General features: G+C 37.7%; 1 protein-coding gene across 6 annotated transcripts in view; it reads right to left on the reverse strand.

Moving 5' to 3' along the window:
* The window catches only part of oxr1a (oxidation resistance 1a), a 141,085-nt gene that overhangs the window by 26,413 nt on the left and 93,440 nt on the right, over positions 1-21,232 (reverse strand). The window contains exon 1 of one of the 6 annotated variants that reach the window (XM_055163402.1): positions 17,816-18,123. The exons of the other annotated variants lie outside the window; for them this stretch is intronic. Within the exon in view, the coding sequence (XP_055019377.1) occupies positions 17,816-17,975 (160 nt within the window). The 5' untranslated portion in view covers positions 17,976-18,123. Of the gene's footprint in view, positions 1-17,815; positions 18,124-21,232 lie in introns of those variants that run through there. 6 annotated transcript variants of the gene reach the window in all.

Raw genomic sequence — 21,232 nt, forward strand, 5'->3', positions numbered from 1 at the left:
ACATTTTCAAGAGAGTTTGCAGTCTTCCTTTTTATCTATTGGGCTCTATATTTAACAACAGATGCACTTCCAGACAGGGGCTTGTTTTGGGTCTCTTTTGTGCTAACTTGGAAACCTCAACACCTCGGCTAAACACTGCTGTATGGTAGGTGTTGCACATGAGTAATGAGCCCTGTTATTTGTGCCTTTCTGATCAGGCTCCAATGGTGAGTCATACACCGCTAACGCTATTTGTGGAGCTCTGGACTGCTGGCGCACTGTGAGAGGGAGGGGAACGCTATGGGAACTGCTTCAGGTGTAAATATTGGCTCAGTAAATATAATACTCACTCAGAAGTATGGGTTTAGGGCTGATATGAATTATATAAGGTTTAAACATCACATTTATAGTTCCTCTTACATTACACAATTGCTAAATTACTGCATTTTCTGGTTTCTTCTTTAAACATTTAAAGCACAGGCCCCCAGAGTACAGGCAGTTACTACTTTAGGCAAGATCTGGTGCAAATCTCTCTATTTATCCAGGCTTGCAACAGGCACAATAACTGGATAACTGGGATAACTGCTAAGAGCCCTATGTGGCTGTAATGTAAATATGTGCACAAATGATTTAGTATTTTGTAGCATTTCCCACTGCAGTCATGTTTTACATTTGCTTCCTTAAAGGTGCATTATGTAATTTTTCTGGTATGGGCACGCACTACCTGCTGGTCTCCACCGAGATCTTACTGCCATGCCAAGAAAGTTCCACAGTATGGCATTTGAGTTATATATTTAGTATTTATTCAGTTTAGTGTGTTTTCTGATCCTGCATCAAAAAGTTACACAGTGCACCTTTAAATCATCATGAATAAAATATAAAAAAATACCAAATGACCATGTTGCAATGATATGACACAATACGGGCTTTTTTATTCTTCTTGTGGTGATATGTGGAAATACACAGCACAATACATTTTTACTTACGAATACTTTTACTACTCTTTCACAATGACCCCAAGAATACGTTCAAATAATCCAAGATAAGGCCCATATGTAAAAGTAGACAGTTGAATTTATCATGTATCTGAACAATGTTTAGTGGTATTTTTGAGCATAAATACATCTCCAGAACACTTCATTTCACTTGTCAACATTTCACAGCGGGGCTACTTCACAAATAACCTGTAGAGTGAACACAAATTCCAGATAAGGGCTACATTGAGCAAAAGCATTGTTGCATAAACTGTTCGTGTGCCAAATCAATTATTCAGCATCTAAATGAAAACGTTGGAAAGATGATTGCTTTCAGTGGGAGAATTCAAACAGGAGCTGGGGAATGTGCCCGATGTGTTTCAGCTATCTACGGGCAGCCATACGTCATAAGTGTGAATCCATGTTATGAAAAGTAATCCACTATGCCTTTGTTTTTAATTGCATTTTTCCCCAGCAGAGGGCAAGTAAACTGGCCTCAGTAATAAAAAGTGGAGGTGTTGATTGGATTTGCAAATAGAATATACTGTACTGTGCCAGGGACATTATTTAGGTTGTGGTCATATAATAGAATTGTGCGTTCTGCCAAGTCACTGGCCTTAAGCTTCATTTTTAAATAAAATACTCAAATATCCTTTAATTTTTTGGAGTAAATAAGAATGCATTATATTGTACTCTTTATAATTAGACTGTTCTACTAAATAACATAAAGAGGGCAGAAGACAGAGTAAGAGAAATGCATTAGCAGCTGCAGGGAGCTACAGCATGGGGAGGCAGTGATGGGGCTAAAATTAAACCTCACAGTGGATACTAGCCATTGTATTCACAGTCCAGACACACAGCGGCACAGGCCATCTTCACACAAAGGATATGGTTTCATCTCCCGCTGCTGGAGGCTGAGAACATCTGTTGACTTCAATGTAAGGCAGCCCTTTCAATAGCCATGGGTTTCAGAATGATCAAAAATTAGGGCCATTGCCATAGTAATTAACAATTTACTGAATACACCAATCAGTCATAGGCAGTGTATATTCTGGCACCGTTCACTAGCAATTTCACCTGTTCACCATTGTTCCCTCATTGGACCTCCTCTGATACAAAATGACCATAAAAGTCAATCACTGCTGAACTTATGGATATTTTCTGACCCATTTGTGTGGCACTCACAATTTGAGGACAAAATGTTCACTTGTCACCTAATATCCCACCCACTAAGTGCCAAGATGAAGAGATAATCTGTATTATTACTTCACCTGTGGCACACTCTCAAAGAAACAGCTCTTTTTTCACATGGCCCTGGAACAAAACCATAATTTAAAAAAAAAAAAACTAAATCATAATAATTGTTGTATATGATAATTGAGCAAGTATGAACTACATAGACTTATAAAGTTACATAAAATGCTTTTAAACTATAGGAAAATAACTGAGAAATAAATGAGAAAATAATGCAGCTATTGTAATTTCAACTGTAGCCTTTTGGGCTCATTGTGAACTTGAAATACAATAACAGAGTGTAACAACTGTCACTGAAAGAAGCTGCTGTCCGTGAAGCAAACAAAGCTCAGCTCTGACCAATCTCAGACATCCAGAGTCACAAGAAGTCATGGCTCTCTGACTGACTTAAAGAAAAATGTGTGACGGTCAGGGCGCCAGGGTTTAGACAGCAGGATATACAAAAAGACACCTCAACAATACATCAACAGCTTGAACCGTCTACGCTTGAACTAATGATGTGTCCAACAAGGCAGGCAAGCCATACAAGAGTGGCAGCTTTGTAATATGAATGCCGCAAAGTTTTAAGATAAAGAAAAGCTTTGCAAAGATTTATTCATTGCGTAACTGGTCTCGCAAATAACCTACCAAAGGCATCTCAACTTGCTTCTTTTAAAACTGAATAGCAATGATAAGCTTCCTCTGCATGGGACCCAGAACAGGTAAATACAAGTAAAACTGAAATAGATACATGACGGATTTTTATAATCTATACAAATGTTTTTATCTTTTTCAAATAACCAAAAAAGCAATGCCGCATTTCCAAACATTTACTTGCATGTGATTTAACTGAGAAGTATCTATGGTCACAGTTTTTATTATTTCTTTCTTTTCTTACAGTACTTGTTATATAATTACATGGTAGTAAGACTTAGTATTAGAGAGGCTGAGTTTAGAATTCGACTGATGTGGGCTTTTTCATGGGCCATGATGAATCTTTAGAATACAGAGCAACTGATGGCCAATAAGCTCTGTTGATATTTTTGGGCTAATATATTGGCTATTGCTAGATATTTGATTATTTTCCACAAATTATGCAGTTAAATTTATTACAAACTCACCCACAACACTTTTTTTATAACAAAAAAATATATTTTTTTTACCATAAACGTATAAGAGACCTGTGTAATCACATTTTGCACAGCTGTCTTTTCATAAAATGTTAAAATAAAGCTTTGTATGTATTTTTTAGGGAGAAGATTGACCAAAACTAAATATCTGCTTATGCCGGAGATTTAAGACCGATAACAGACATGTAATAAATCCAAAAATATCAGTCTATCTCTAGTTGGGTTACATGGTAATACATTGTATATAATGAGGTAGGTACATTGAATTGGGGTATAATGTAATTTATTGGTACCGTGGACTTGAGCTGAAACAAATATGGTGTGTCTTTGGCTCCAAAAGTGGCCGAGTCCTACACAATCTGCTGCACATGAATCATGGCTAAATATATATCCCCAGCATTTTGTACACAACCATGACAAACTGAAGCAGGCACGGAAAATGAGAGTCAACAAGCTCTGTTCCTCCATGCTCTAATAGAACACACAACCAACCAATTTCCCCCAGCGCCCTTGTTTCAGTGCCTGCTACTGGCCACACTGTCCTGCCCAGATGTTATTTTTAGAAAGAGGGGAGAGAGCTCTGCACCACACTGCACTGAACAGGTGCTGGACAGGAGCCACATGCAGGTACCTGTTTTTTCTAAAAGTTACAGAGGAGGAGGGAGGACAGATAGACTCAGCAACTTTACTTGTTTGTGCTATTCCGGGGGTGGACACCAAACCAGAAATATATGAGAAATCGAACGCAACTGCCTGCAATGTGTTACCTGAGGGCACCGTCTGCTGTACTTTGTTTACTTCTTTCATTCATAAAGTACATTGTAAACAACTCAATTAACATCAGTATTCCTTTATTCTCTTGCATACTGAGATTATGTACTGCATGTGGATTTTACTTTTGGTGTGAAAGGTAACTATGCCTAAAACCTTTTGGTCTATAGATTAGTTAAGAGTTTTAAGGAGCTGTGTAAATATTTTGCTTTATTTTCACTGTGAACAAGAAAGAGTGACAAATCTGTACTTGCACAATGTATTTGATCAATACTGCTTTGCTTCTTCTTTTGAAAAGGATATTGTAGTAATGTAGTAATAACTAACTGACTACCCTACATAGGATTACAGTCACTGGCTTCTTTTGTAATTTATGGGAAATTCTGTATAACCAAATTTGAGCAATCTCTTATGAGTGGAAGAGCCCCAATTGCGAAACAAGAGTTCACTAATACAAACTGACTGAAGGTTCTAAAGAGAAACAATTCTTAGATGGATGTTGATTATTATGTTACATAAATTAAGTTATCAGGGAGAATTATATTATCATCTTAATCTTCAATTGTATGCCAAATTTAAACACTAAAACATGCCATTATTATTTAATGTACTAGTATAGGACCTAACAAAGCACATTGGCCAAATAGTTTTGAAACATGAAGGTGAGTTTGCAGTATCTAGACAGCCAAACTTTCTGAGACCATCCTGTGTAGTCAAAGCTACGCGGCAGTTTAATGACTTTTTATTACTTTAAATGTCTTGTCCCTGCAGTTCTTGAATGCACTTAAGGTTGGTTTAATTACTTTGCACAGAATAAAAACAGCTACATCTCAAATAAAAACATTATATTTCCTAATACCCCACCATAAAGATCTGGGGTCACAAAGATTTACAATTCTGCTCCAAATTTGACCAGTGATACAGTTGTTTCCAGAGGCAAAACAGATGTATTAACTTTTTTTTATACTTCAGCAAAGTGGGATGGGGTGTGCTGAGCAAAGCCCTGTATCCCTGATGCAAATACCAAACCAGCTGAACTGCACTTTTCTACAGAGTCTCTGTGTTGTAATGAAAATACAGTAGGTACATAGAGGAGCCGTCTTTGTAAGCACACAATGCTCAGTGACAGGCCACATCTCCTTTGCCAACTCTCTCTGCTCCACTAAGCTCTTTATTATGCCTGAAGCCTCCATAGAGTTGTCTTGTGTACATTGTATTTAATGCACCTCAAATTTAGTAGTTTAAATCTAGTGGTCCCTTAGAAATTATAGTTTAATCACTGTTTAGATCATTTACACATTTCATCATTAGTTTAGTCACAAATTATTACTGGTTTAGAATGAGCTAGATGTTATTTGGTCCTAGTTTTGACAAGGTCATGCAGTGGTTAGTGTCTCACAGCAAGAAGGTTCAGCAAGTGTGTTACCATGTTCTCCCTGTGCCTACTACAAACATGTACAATAGGCACCCCTCTGGTTCCATGATTCCTCTAAAAAAGATTATTCTCAGTGAGACTGTGATTTTTTTTGTTGCCCATGGGATCCTAAACTTGTTCTAGTCCAGATCAATATAATTCTAAAGCTATTCAGGAAAGGTCAGATTTAGTCAATTTATGTTGTCACAGTATGCTACGGATACTTGAGTATTTCAAGATTTAGTATTAATCAGTATATGAGTATAGACTTTTTTTGACAATCGTATCTGTTTCATCCTGACTGAGTCCTGATTGAGAGCATGTTTTTAATTCTCTCTACTCCATACAGTCCAATATTACAGAGGGAGCCTCTACAGTGCTGCACTGTCCGCTCTTTTGTGGAGAACTTTGCTGAACTGCAGTTTAGTGTGTACTTTGTGTGTACTTTTGTGTATATAGGGCCACAATAGTGCAGAACTGGCTCGGCCCTGTCCTCTCATTAACACCCTCCCCACGCTGCCTCATCACACTCCTGTTGTGTCAATGTGTCTTCAGCTCTGGTACACGGTTTCCCCGCTTTAATCGACAGACTTAGCACAAAGCTCGTGTTAGTGCAGTGTTAAAACAATCTTACACTCACACTCACTTACACAATTATATTCTGGGTCACATGGTTGTTTCCATAGTGACATACCTGGGTGTGAAGATTGTATAGGGGGAGTACCTTGAGCTTGAACCAGGAGATTCCACCAATGGAAAGCCGTTTAGTTATGGTTTAGAATAAGAAATCAGTTCATGTGATGTACACAGTGTTGGGAAAGTTACTTTTAAAATGTATTCCCCTACAGATTACAGATTACATACCCCAAAATGTAGTTTGTAACGTAATCCATTAAATTACTTAAAGTTAGTAATGTAATCTGATTACTTTGATTACTTGATATTGTCATGCTTTTTAAAACGACATGAATGTAGCAACCACATCCTGAAAATTCTTGTTTTTTCTCTTCAAATTGTCTGTTGAACCAAAGTCTCCATGAATAAGAAACTGTTTGCTGTAGAGAAGCAAAGACCAGGAAATCTTAACATCAGATGTTTTGTCTGCTAAAAGACAATAAAAAGCTCAGTCTTTCCTTAACCGTATTAAAAATATTATTGATAGAGAAATTATTTTTATATGAGATCACCTTAAATTATGTCCAACCTACTGTTAGGTGTCATATTGTTTAGTTCTGGTTTAGTCCTGATTTTAGACCTGGTTTAGACCTGGTTTTAGTCCTGATTTTAGACCTGGTTTAGTTCTGGTTTAGTCCTGGTTTTAGTTCTGGTTTAGTTCTGGTTTAGTTCTGGTTTAGTCCTGATTTTAGACCTGGTTTAGTTCTGGTTTAGTCCTGGTTTAGTCCTGGTTTAGTCCTGGTTTAGTTCTGGTTTAGTCCTGGTTTAGCCCTGGTTTAGTCCTGGTTTAGTCCTGGTTTAGTCCTGGTTTAGTCCTGGTTTAGTCCTAGTTTAGTCCTGGACTGGGTTAGTACTGGTTTTAGTCTTGGTGTTAGTTCTGGTTTAGAGGCGCACAGGAGGAAGCGTGGTTTAAGCAGAGTACGCGAGAAAACTTGGTCCACACGGGAGGACGTCGGTGTCCGCGCAACAGCTACGGAAGGAGACGTGGTCCACGCGTTCTCAGGCTGATGATGAAGGTATGTGTTTGTATGTGTTTGTGTGTGTTTGTGTGTGCGTCCCCTCACGTGGCAGGTCACTATAGGACAGTAGTGCAGATATTATGAGCCTATGCAGGTTGTTTTCACCAGTGCCAGTAGCTCCGGTTTGGCATTTAACTTGTAGGTGATTTTATATTTGTTTTTTTTCTTTTATATCTCACGTCGGGAGAAGAATTTCCAAGACACGAATGCGTTTTTACCTGTGCACTGCTGGCTCTGTTCTACTGTTCGTCCATTGTGACTGACGCAAACGCTACATGACGTTTACATAGCTCTTATTGCCGCGTTCTGTTTGAATGCAATGAGTGGAATTACCGAAATAAAAAAAAAAATAAATAAATGGGAGATAGCACAAAATGTGAAAACAGGAAAATGCCGCCTTGTAATCCACTTATTTCAGCAAAGTAACTGTAATCCAATTACAACTCATTGAAACAGTAACTGTAACTGAATACAGTTACTAGGGAAGGGCATTCAATGAAATTTTCTTAATCGATCGTCGAGAGAATTAACGATCGATTATCGATTAATCATTAACGTTTTTATATTAAAATGATCATCATTATTATTACTATCTGCACTCCTAATCTGCATAAATAAATTCAACTTTACGACAAATAAACCGTAACCACTCCAGAGCCACATCAGCCCGTTTATTATAATGTGTTTAATTCAGTTTTGCGCAACTCTCACAGAAACGAAACTTAAACCGCATCGCTAATTTGCATAAACTAAGAGAAGATAAAAAATACAGCTCTTGTGTCGCTGATGCGGTTCAACTTCTGTCGGATTAAAAGACATGACTCAAAGGAATACAGGTTAGTGTGACCAGATTTGCGTTTGTCAAAACAAGGACACCGTACGGGCGGTGGGAGGTGGGGACTCGTCATCGACATTGCGCGACTCTCACCTGGTAAAGCTTTTTCCCACTGGACACCGAAACATATGTGCTGCTTTGTACACTGTGCACATGGACTCACACTTGTCCCGAACGCAACGGAAAGTGTGGAATTTCTTATACAAGTCATCGTTAAATACGCATGTGCACTTCGGTACGTTGCAGGTGGACTGACTGTGTCTGCTCGCTCCTTCTGAGTGCAGAGAGACACATGTACGGACCCTGTTTGGTCACGCTACGTACAGCGACCTACATTCGGTTTGTCGATTAAAATTTACGTAATCGATGAAATTCTTAATGATCAATTATCGATTAATCGACTAATCATGCCCATACCTAACAGTTACTCATAATTTGTACATGTAATCAGTTACTCCCCAACACTGGATGTACATGATCAGTGATGCTTTTCTTATAAGCAGCAGTTTGAAAAAATATCAACATACTGACATATTGACATATTGCACAAAGTTTTTGTGATGAAAAAAGACAAAGAAAGCTTGGAATCCTTTTAATTAACCTTTACACTTAAGATGCCAGCATGGTTAGCTTATGACAGGCTTTGCTATGGAAGTGGTATTACTTGTTGTTTTGTGCTAGAAGAATGAAAAACGCATATCAAATATAGTTTGATTAATACACCATTTCCTGACATAGACATGCCAGTGCTTCAGCAGACACTAAAATAGTTTAAAGCAAAGTGCAAAGATCCCACAAATCAAAATCAACGACATGCAAGTGATGTGACAATTACTCCAAACTTTTTCAGATACTAAAAATAATTTCCTCAAGTAGTTCTTCAAATAGTAATGAATACTGTATCCTCTCTCATCCTCAATTTCTTATACTTGGTAACATTTGTGAAGGCTGCAGTATATTCAGCATATCAACTCTGAGCATTAGAAGCAGCAAGTTTGTTTAGCTGTTTCTTATTCCTATAAAAACTTACTGATCAATAGCCAAACTTGTACATTTGTTTGAATCGATGCATGCTATTTAAAGCACCAAATTGTATGTAGAGAGCAAGAGGTTAATTTAAAACAGTGCACATGACTATTGACACGAGTGCAATTTGCATCCCAACGGTGGCCATCCATCATTATACTGTTAAGTGGAACGGGACAGATCTGTAAAGACTGTTACTGCCTCCGCGCATAACTACAAGCCTGTATGTCAATACTGAGAAACAATGGGGGCATATCATTAACTGTACTATCTGCCCAAGCGGATTTGTCACTGACACTTAGAAAATATTATTCAAAGCAAGTGCCAAAAAGGACTACAAATACAAGAGCTGCAAAATGTATCACAAATATATGACTAGCACAATAATAAAAAAAAAAGTGTAAACATGGCAAAAACTGTATATTGTAACTGTTCTAAAGTAATGAAAACAACAAAATCTTGTTCCACAAGACCTCATGGGAAAAAATTATCACAAAATGGAGAAAAGCATAAGAAAAATAATCTTGTGATATTTTTTTCCATTTAGTCTGCATTTAGATTGGAAAAAAAAACTAAACTTAAAGACTTGTATGTAAGATCTCTTACAAAGCTGTGGTTTCAAAAATAGGTCTACAATTACAAAAAAAAAAAAAGTTAAATACAAAAATGAGAGACCAAAGCTGCAAATGCATCACAATTTTTTTTAAATTATAGATTATGTGAAAATCTCATTTTGTCTCATCTGTTCGTTCGTTCTAACATCCTGTCTCATCTCGTTTTATGAAAATTGGGGATCTTCCCATCCCTTATTAACCAAATAAGTAAATAATTAGTCAAATTAATTCAACCTTTAACTACCATTTGTCATGTTTCACAGTGGTTTCCACATACCTAATCCAGTCCTCATTTAAAGGTGCATTGTGTAACTTTTCTGGTAGAAGATCTGTCTCCATGGAGATAATTTTTGTTATCGCTATTATTGCTTTGTCTGGAATGTTTCAGAGTATGGTATTAAACCTTTCTTCATGGAGACCAAACAGGATCAAGTTACAGATCAGTTAGAATGCCTGTTTTCCTGGGTATTTTTGAGCTATAAAACCACTCGGAATTTAATAAATGAAGGGTAGAGCTGTTTAATGTCATACTGTGGAACATTCCAAACAAAGGAATAACATGTCCATAGAAACAAGAAGGTGACAGACCCCCAACCAAAAACTTAAAACTTTAAGCTCTGTCCTCTATCCTAGCCTAACTTAGCCCAGATTTAGCCCTGTTTTTGCTTAGAGAGCTAAGAAACCAATCATTTAGCAAGTAATTTCATGTTAGCTTTATTTATACTTTTCTATCTACCTCCTACAAATTGTCACACATAGAAAAATCCCTGTTCACTAATCACTGGACAATTTCTATAGCATTATGGTCATTGGGTAGAGAACAATATATTTCAGTTCTGTGGGTACAACTGCAAGTGGGGGGTAAAAGGGGCTTGATGGATGGTGTGGTCGGAAGTCTAACTCTGATCAATGGATACATAAATATATAAATAATGTCAGGCCAGTGGAATCTCCTATAGCATTTATCACCTCCACTGACACAGATGTAATGCAATAATGCCATCACCTGGATTGGACAATTAAAGACCAATCTATTACTACGATATATACGATATATACGATATATAACACAACAGCCAATTGATGCAAACCAGAGACTACGTTTATTACGATCTATGTTATTGTTACTTCTATTGCAATGAACAAATTCACATTACCAGAAAGAATAATATAGATAGAATGTAGTACAGAATCATATCTGGAGATCCCGCATTTTATAATGGCAGAAGCTGAGTTGGTTTGGCTCAGAAATGTCTTTCCACTGACTGATCTGATCCCACTCTCAATCTAAACCACTTTAGTAGAGCGATCAGATCCACTGATCTACTGTGCTTACTCCCACAGATGAATACTGTTGTTGTGTCTTTAGGCAAGACACTTAACTCATCTTGCCCCCCAGTGTCTCTGGTGTATGTACACTGGTGTATGAATGTGTGTGTGTGAATGGGTGAGAGGTCCGTTCATGTAAATTGCTTTTGAGTGCCTTGAAGGTGGAAAAGAGTGCTATAGAAATGTGACCATTTACCATTTACATACATTTATAAATACACTAACCAATGAAGGTCAAAATATAACCTCTAGTGAGATTGTTACTAGGCAGAGACGGGTATGCAGCCTGATTTGAATATACTTTACTTACAGCCAATGTGTGCCTCATGATAAACAGCAGCAGACAACAGGAGCTCTGCTTGTGTGTCCTGGTTTAGCCTGTATATTCCTGATTTACTCCTTCAGTCCTGTTTCAGGGCTGTGCAGTTGATCAAACGTTAATCAAGATTGAGATTCTGTCATTTCTAATCGTCAATCATATGCTATGAGTATGGGTATGGGTTTTAATCGAGTCCTCAGCCAATCTTCTGGCAATAAAAGCACGTGGTTTAGAGTTCAGACTTTGGGGAAAGACTTAATATGTCTATTTCTGGTGTGTTAAATGGCAATAGTTAAAAGTCTGTAATGTTTAAGATCAGGTAATTCATGTTTTAAGACCCAATAAAGTTGTATTAAAATTTTTGATCGTTAAATATGAGACAGTGATTCTTTTTTTTTTTGACATATTACGCAGTTTAAGTCCTAGCCCTGGTATAGTCCTGGTCAGTCCTCATTAAGCCCTGTATTTAAAGGTCCTATATTATGCAAATTTGACTCTTGTGAGCTTTAAGCCATGCTATAATGCTGTTACCTCCTCATACCTGGAGTTGCGTTTTGTTTCAGTCACACATGTTTGAGTAACCCTTTATCATTAGTCTGTCTCTACATCTCAAAAGTTCAGAAAGCTCTGTTCCACCTTGTGATGTCATGTAGTTTTCATATTAACAGCTACCTTTTACCTTTAGTCCAGTAGAGATTGGCAATTCCAGGGCTGAAATCATCCAAATGATGCCAGTGAAGGTGTATGGAGTTAAAAAAGACAGTGGAGTGGTGTTTTCTGTTTGAGAGAAGCACTTACAAAGCGCCTAAATAAGCAGGCTTTGTGTGTTATTAAACATGTGTGAATTAAATAAAACACAACTCCAGGTATGTTTGTGATGACATAAATGAGAAATGTGAGTAATATGGGCCCGTTAAGTCAGCTTGTGGGGCCCTGGCATTGCGTTCTGATGGTGACTCCCTACAAGCCTCTTTGGTTACAGCAACAATCAATAGCACTGAAGTGATGAGCTCAGCGAGGAGAAACACAAACTCTGCATTATCAGATCTCCTTACTGACCCAAAGTAAAGGGGTCCTGTTCCCAACACAGGGGATTTGAATAAATACAAAAAGGACACAATGTTCTCACCGAGACAACTCCTAATGGTTAATAAAGTTACAGCTTGATAGAACAGAACAGGTAAATTCTCATGACTAACCAAATCCATGCTTTTTTATTTACTCTTCAAGCTATCTTCAAGCTATTTTTATTTTTTACCTCAATTTATGTAGGAATATTTCAAGGCAAGACTGCATGGCAACCTAAACTGAACAAGAACATGTCTGCTTTGACATCAATATAATAATATTGTTATTTCCATACCCATTACTACATGACATCACAAGGTGGACTGTTTTCTGTTTGAGAGAAGAGCTTGCCCTAAATATGCAGAGTTTGTGTGTTAAATATTTGTGAGTGAAACAAAACACAACTACAGGTGTGTTTGTGATGAGGAAACATTATAACACAGATAAAAAAATAGCATAATATGGGCCCTTTAAGAGCTAATAAGAGAGGCTGCAACAGTTTGAATGTCAGATAAGTTAGTTAGGGTAAATAGCAAGTACGCATAACTGAAGAAAGGACAGGTGGAAGAATGCACTTTTAATCACAAGTACCACCACTGATCTGCGTAACAAGCACTAGACCTATTGACTTTTACCTTGTTGGAAAAAGATGTGCAAATTCATTGTAATATGACTGAATAAATAAAATGAAGCAAGCAAAAAGACAGCTTGTTCTACTGAGTCACTCGTCACTGAATTTCCGTATAGCTAGACACAACTGGAAAATCATCCCTAAATCTATGTGCATGACTAACTATCACAGTCATGAGGCTAGACAGCATGGTGAACAAAACAAATGCTTTGATTTTTAGTTTAAAAACAACAACAAAAAAAACAAACAAAACATAATTGTGGAGAGATGGATGGGTTGTGGGATTTTTGTTTTGTTTTGTTTTGTCTATTTTTTCTTTTGTATAATTTCAAAATTGAAAAAAAAGAGAGAGAGATTGGTTTTATTTCAATTCTTGATATATTTCCACCAAAACCAAGATATTTATTTATTGGTATCCAACCAACCAATGTCAGAATCATGTACGTACTAATCTTATCTTACCTCTCTAATGTAAAGAAAAGACATGGAAGCAGCACTTAATTTCTACAAGAGACAACATTTAAATAAAGGTGAAAGGCAAACAAAATTGCATTACACTGTATACTGTATAATATAAAATAAAGAAAGATTATGAGTAGATTTCTTGCACTTCCTTCTTGCTAAAGCAGATGACCTGATGGCTGCCTCTGAGCTGTGTCACACTGGTTGTTCCACACAGACCACAACACTGCAGCCTAGATTGATCAATGCACGCCTGAAGCCATTTTCTTTGGTCTATTTATAAAGTCACATCATGCAGTTCAAGCCACCCCTGTGACTAGCCACTGGCAACAAGATACAACTGTAGCACTCAGCGCTGGAAGAGTCAGAAAAGAACTCAATAAGGCAGCAAAACAAAAACACAAATTCAAAAATATTTATCTTACACAACAGAGTTAAGGTCTTCCATAGCTGTGCTTTAATCTTGTTTTATATTTTGTTTAATTCAACTTTTGTTTAAGCTAAGACGTTCATAAGCCATGGTTTAGTTGTGTACGCTTGGGGTTAGGATATGACTGGTCGATATGATGATCAAGATTGTCATATTGTGATTCAGTCTCTGTCAAATACAGCTCTATACTCAGAGACTTTCACACATAACTAAATACATAATTTTTGTTACCTCCAAAACATGGTAAAATGTTTAAAAGGCATATATTATACTATTTTCTGATTGTTTTAATGTTGGTTCCTCCAATAAAAAAAGAAAAAAAAAAGTTTCTTTTGTTCTCCCACAGTTATCTCAAATTGAAAAACATTCCACTTTTCCACTTTGGGATGACATGTGATAATATGGAAGTGCATGGTTTTAAACTGCATACACCTTCACTAGAATAATATGAATGATTTTAGCCCTGGAATTTACAATCTCATTCTCTACTAAACTAAAAGGAAAAGGTAGCAGTTGAAAACTACCACTACATGACATCACAAGGTGAAACAGAGCATTGTGAGCTTTGGAGATATCTCCAGATTTGTCTATGAGGAGGTAACTGCATTACAACATGGCTTAAAGCTAACAAGAATCAATTTTGTGCAATATAAGACCTTTAAAAAGTACATCCATCACAATAATAAAACTGAAATGAGTTTTTCTTATATTGTGCAGTCTGACTGATCATTATTTAGAATAAATAGCACTTTTGGGAATTGAGGCTAATTGAGCACCACTGTATTTGTTCAAGTAATTGAGATTTTTGGAAGTGATCTATATCTTTGAATAATATGAACCTAAATGTCTACTATTCTGAACGCGTGGCAAGAAATGTGAAAACGGTCATTTATCAGTAACAATTATTTCAAAACTGTGCCAATGTCACAGTTTATACTCTCCATTACCAAGTCAGGGCACCATAGACAAGGCCGCTAATTGCTTTGAGATTTTGAAAGAAAGATGATTTGGAATCTTCTGTCTTGTGCACAACTTCATTTCAGTTTTGGAGGTAATTTTCTGCCAGTGGAAGAAGCTGAAAGCCCAGTTAGTGAAGTCAAAGTATGACATTTTATTTCAAGCTTTTTGCACACATTTTCCAGACACCAGGATACACAGGTGTGCTCTCAAAGCTATTCATACGACTACCTTCACTTGAAGTAATTTGTACTCAACATTCAGGCTCACAGTGCGTATCATGGGGTTTTTTAACATTCAGCTTCAGATATTTACCAAAAATGGTCCAAAAACATACTGTACAAAGTGCCTATTAGCCAAGCACATGTCTAATTAAAACTTTTCAGGCCTTTTTAAGAGTGCTCTCATCTTGAATGATCTCATGTTGAATGTGAGATACACACTTTCAAAAGGTCCTAAATTTTGGAACCAAGCAATAAAGTATGCCCTATCTTTATATAAAATTATTCTTAGTTTTAATAAGTTTTTTGTTTGTTTGTTTATTTAGTTTTTTTTTGCATGTATCTTTTTTATTCTGCCTATCACTCAAAAGCTGCATCTCATGACAAGTTACCAACATCAGTGGTCAGCATGGTTTGTGAATAATTGAGTTAGGGCAGTGCAATTAATCTAAATTTAATTCTTAGAGACAACTGTCACTTGTGTCTTTACCTCATAAGATCAATGACCCCATCCCAAGAGTGTTTTATAATGGTAATACCGGTGACTCACTAATAAAAAGTGCCCGAGGACTTTTTGGAAATTAACTTGATTAAAATCCCCCATTACTGTGCTGAGAGCATGTGTTGGATACACTGTGATAATTACAGTGGAGATGATGTCAGCCTTGAGGTGAAAGTGAGTAGTGACAAATCAGAGAGAAGCTTCAGGCTCAGAGCTGAGCAAGGAGCAAGAAGAGCCCAGTGTCCCCAACAGAACACCCCCATATTGTTACAATGATCTGTGTGTCATCAGCAATTAATACAGAGGACTTTGTTAGCACAGATGGGCCTATTACCCTGTGAGTGTAGCATATCACCTTCACTTGACACTAAACTAATAATCCAGTTTTACAAGAAAAAGTTTCCAATTTATATGGGTTATATATGGGTTAAATTCCAAATGATATGATTCAACTATGTTTTAGTTTTTCACATGTAAAAAGCAAGGAATTACCATATAATCAACAGGAAAACTGTCTCCCTCTGAAACCAATCAGCATAGTTATTGTGAAAGACCGAAGTGACATTGTACACTTCCTGCATGTATGTATGTCTGTATGTAGTACGCAAAGCATACATTGTACAGTACATGATGTTCTGATGTAAGTTGAGGAAAAGTCATACGCTGCTGATTAGAGGGAAAGGAAGAAAAATCTCTGCTCTGTGTGTCCGCTACGGTTATGATTTAATTCACCAATCTTAAATCAAATCCTCTTTTTGCCATTTGTCTTAACTCCCAAGGTCAAAGAAATTTCAGGCTCAATTACTTCTCTAAAGTGTTCAAATGGGCTTTTTAATAGAGCACTTGTGTTGTCAATTCACAAGCAATCTGTCCCTATTCTGCATAAAAAAAGTTTTTGGAGCTTACTCCCCAGGCCTGCTTCAGCTCCAGCGCACCAAGACACACATTGACCCACATTCCAAAAAAATCAGTAAAAAGGTCAAGGCCCAGTCAACAAGACAACTTTAAATGCAACTTCAGCGGCCATAGGCCATTTACAAACACTGCACTAAAACCACTAAAGCTGGAAAGTAACATATTAACTACAATGTCAAGTAATGTTATCAGCTGATGCTAAAGCAGTGGGAGACTGAAAAGGAACTAAAGACATTTATTTCTTACATTTAATTTACCAAGTTATTTATTGTCACTAAGTAAATACAGCAACCTAATCCACATTAAATCCCAACAACACTAGGCAGTCGTCTCAAGCCTTCAGGACTCACAGACTACTAACAAAGCAGGCTAGGGAATAAAGCATAAAGCATGTGTGCCCTAATTATGGCCAGCATGTAACCACACACATTCTGATGCTAATATGACATATCCCTAATGTTTCATTCATCATCAAAGACACTATTTAGCAACTAAAATGTAATGTTATGGAACTAAAATGAACAGAACAGGAAGAGCACCTACTGGACCTAACCCAAAATCTTAAGAGGTGGACCCATACCATTGTTTGGCAAATGCCGCTTTTAACAAACAACATCGTGAAAAAGCACTTTTATTTAGTTTTGGCAATAAGTTCTCTATTCATTATGCCTGTAGCAAACATACTGTAAACCTTAACTGCTTAATGGACATTAATATGTAGGCCTACTACTATGTAAAACAAATAAAACTGATGTTTTGTTGAAATCATTTTGCAGTTTGTTCTGAATTGTCATGTATCTAATGACACGAGAAGTAGAAGAGCACAGGCCAGGCCAGTACAGCAAGATGAACGGGGTACAAATATGGTCAGCAGACCCTCATTCAGTGGAACCAATGACTTGGTCCTGTGACTATCCAGGAAGTCTGCATGAGCAGAATGTCCATTGAAAAGGTATGGCAAAATCGAAACAACGCTTCCAATCACGCGATGCACTTTTAAATAAACGCTTTCTTTAAAGTAGGCTGCACACCACTGTGTGTTGTAGTAGGCTTAGAGGAAGTTGCGAAGTCATTAGTTCGTAAAGCATTGCAGCTCCAGAGCCAAAGGCTGACAGCGTCAACAACAGACTGCTGACAGTCAGACCAAACTTTTCAGATGCATGTGTCAATTACGCATATCACATAAAGTGATCTCGGTTGAACTGTTCGGATAATTAAAATGAAACTGTGTGGTCAATGATGGATTCGCGATAATAAATGCTGAACACACTGAAAACAAACCCACAACGCACTATTTAAAGAGACACGCACCTCGTTTCTGGAGGTCGGGGCTCAGGCGGTGCTCTGTCCCGCTGTGGTGAGACTGAGGCGGTAGAGTTTCTAGAATGGGGCCGCCGGCAGGCCACAGTCTCTGGGAGAGCGCCCTGACCGCCTTCGCGCTACTGTCCGATATAGAGAAGAGGTAATCCATGACAGCGACTCACAAAGTTTCACAAAGTTTGAAAAATGCCCCGTAGACAGAGCACATGCACAGAGCGTAACGTTTGCGCCAGTAAACAACACTAAACTGCGCAAACTGCCCGGACATTCCGAAACAGGAACTATTTGACAAACGTTCACAAGTGCAAATATTTTCCCCCTAGTGGAGTCACGCTGAGCCGCGCGCCGGAGCCAACTTACAGCTGCTCAGAAAGGCATTTATCACCAGACCCTTTGACCAGCTTTTTAACTCATAATACCCCGTTCACGATACAAGAAAATGGAAGTATGTGGGATGATCACATTTTTGTTATTTTTCTCCCTTTCAGGTCCAATATTTGCCTTTTGAATATGAAAACAGATCTCCAAAACAACAGAGAAATACACGATAACAGGCTGCAAAACCTTGCTAAGATTTCTCTAAAATGCAGATCTTCTATCTTGCTCTCAGTGAGAAGACTTCCACCACAACGACATAATAATGAATGGAGAATTTATTGTAAGCTGAAGCAAAGCACGGGCTCACATGTGTGACATATGTTTGGAGGCAGACTGTGAGGATGGCATATATCGCGGCTTAAAGAGAGAGAAAACAACAGTCTATAAATAATTGGGCCATATCGGGTTGCTCAGGTATTTAGGGAGAACCACATGAAAGGCAGGCTGTCCAAAACAAACAACAAACTAGGCTACTTGTGATAAATATTGTTCATAGTAAAAATCTCAGCAGTGGAGGTAAGATCATTTTGTCTTTTAAACAAAACGGAGTCTTAAAAAAGCAGTGTGTGTGACCCGAGAGCAGCTGTACACAGGTCATATAAACATTAGGCGTGCGACATCTGCTGGTGGCAGTGGGAACTGCACGATTCAGTTACACCTAAACAAAAACAACACTGACAAAACTCGAAACAAGACATACATTTATCTTAGATTAATGAGCTTCAAATATGAGTGATTTGTTGGCCTGTGTCAGTTTATGTGACACTGTGACATTTGATTACTGTCAATATTTCATACTTGTACTAAAATTATGTCTTAGATAGATTAGGTGTACAAATCCTGCATATTAAATATAAATTCCCTAACAAAAAGACAATAGAGAATTTCCAGCGTCACTGCAATTAACTTCAGTTAAGGCATCACACACACTGATGTACTGTATGACTGTATGTATTCTCTTGTTTATCTTTGACATTTCAGACTCACAGCTCTGTTAGACAATGTTGTTGTTTAGTATCTTGTTGTCAGTATCTTGGTGTGCTGAATGAAATCCTACTGGCCATTCTCAATGTTGTTGGATTGACTGGGGGTAGTTGGAACGAAATATTTTCTCTCCAAGTGCCTTAGTCTCTAATTAAGCTTTAGTGTGACCAAAGAGGAAAATGAAAGAATTCCCACTGTGACTATCCAGTTACACAGGCCCCACTGCATGGAAATTATGTAAAAGACTTTGTTCTACTGAGCTACCAACCCTAGATTATCTGTTCTTATTTTAGGCAGATTGCAGATTCTTTGAAGCTATAATCAGCAACTTAACATCAATTATAGTTTACAGGTGGTGTTCATTTAACATCCAGAGCTGCATGTTAGCAGGGTGGTTAGGTCTCTTGCACTGAACAAGTTATGACAGTGTCTGAAATCAAGTGAAACTGCCCAAAGTGGTAGAATAATTGTCAGTGCATGTGCTCAATCTTGGCCCTGCTCATGGTGTGAGGTGAAGCTTCCCTAAAGCCCACAGTAAATTGGATAGGCTGTATGCACCTATAAAGGGAAATACAATAATTACTATTAACTCATCAATAATGACCAAATCCCAAACTATACAAAACAATGAAGAATAATACATGAGACTGCAGCTCTAACACACAGCTAGCATGGCTGTATACTCACATAAAACAGTTAGATAAGACAAATAGATAAATTGAAACTTTATAGATCCGAAAGGAAATTCTGAGTTTGGTAGCAGCAACATAGAAACAAACATAGCAACATAGAAAAGAGCCAGGGCTGTATCTATTGCAATGTTCTGCTGCTGTCAGCCAATCACAGTTATTTCTCATCTCACCTCATGCTATTTAGGGCTGCACAATATATCACAATCAAATTGTAATCACAATCCTCTGCAAAGAACCAAAGAACAAAAATATAATGTCTTTGTGTTGTTCAGACCTCTACAAACGTGTTCTGATTCTGAAAGTCTTCTTGTATATTTTCTTGTATATTTTATATTTTGCAGTTTATCAGTTAATATTTAAGTCATGTCTCAAATGTAAATGTCATTTACAATGTGTACCCAGAATAAAATCCAACTTTTTAAAGGGCCTGTATAATGCTATTTAATGATCTATGGTATAATGTTGTTTCCTCATCAAAAACACACCTGAAATTTTGTGTGTGTGTGTTTTCTTTCACACATGTTTAACACACAAACCCTACATATTTAGGCTGAATTCTTCTCCCTGAAAGAACTAAGCCACCTTGTGATGTCATGGTACACAGGAAAATCTCAACTGTCTCTCTGTCTCTACTGAACTAAAGGTAAGAGGTAGCTTGTTAACTTAAAAACAAGAAGGACCAGAGCATTTTGAGCTTTATAGATAGACAGACTAATAATAAAGGGTTATTCAAACATGTCGGAATGAAACAAAACACAACTCTATATATGTTTTTGGAGCGGTGACAGCATTATAACATGACTTAAAGCTCACAAGAGCAAATCTGGTGTAATATAAATGCACTCCCTCTGCGCACCAGGATGTAAACTTCTAAATATATTTACACCATAAGATACTGCATTACACTTATTTGCCTGTATGTGTTCAAGTCACTCCTTTCCTTCCTTGTAAACAGACCTGAGATTTGCACTTGAGTCAGTAAATCATTTTGTGGAATAACTTTAAATGAAGTCCTGTTATAGTGGCGAGTCAGAAGCCGGCGGTGTCAGCAGAAGCCCTTGGAGATTGTTTAGTGTCTCGGAGGGACCCGCTGGGGAACAAGTGTTAATCTCTGCACTTTCCCATTGAGAGCCAGGTACACTGCTCCTAATCCCGGGCACAGGAACACTCTCATTATGGACCAACAAACATGACAGCCACTGGGGAGCTGCAGCTTTTCCAGCGCTAGCACATGGGCAGAATACACAAACACAGTTACATAAGCAGAGCGGGTGTGAACGAGGCAGATTGGACGTGGATTGGAAGACTGTGCATGTTCATAGAGGCACATCTACAGTCCCTGACCAAAGTCTTT

This window comes from Boleophthalmus pectinirostris, unplaced genomic scaffold (assembly GCF_026225935.1).
Source record: "Boleophthalmus pectinirostris isolate CB_2022bp ecotype Guang Dong unplaced genomic scaffold, ASM2622593v1 HiC_scaffold_6, whole genome shotgun sequence".
NCBI classification, from domain to species: domain Eukaryota; kingdom Metazoa; phylum Chordata; class Actinopteri; order Gobiiformes; family Gobiidae; genus Boleophthalmus; species Boleophthalmus pectinirostris.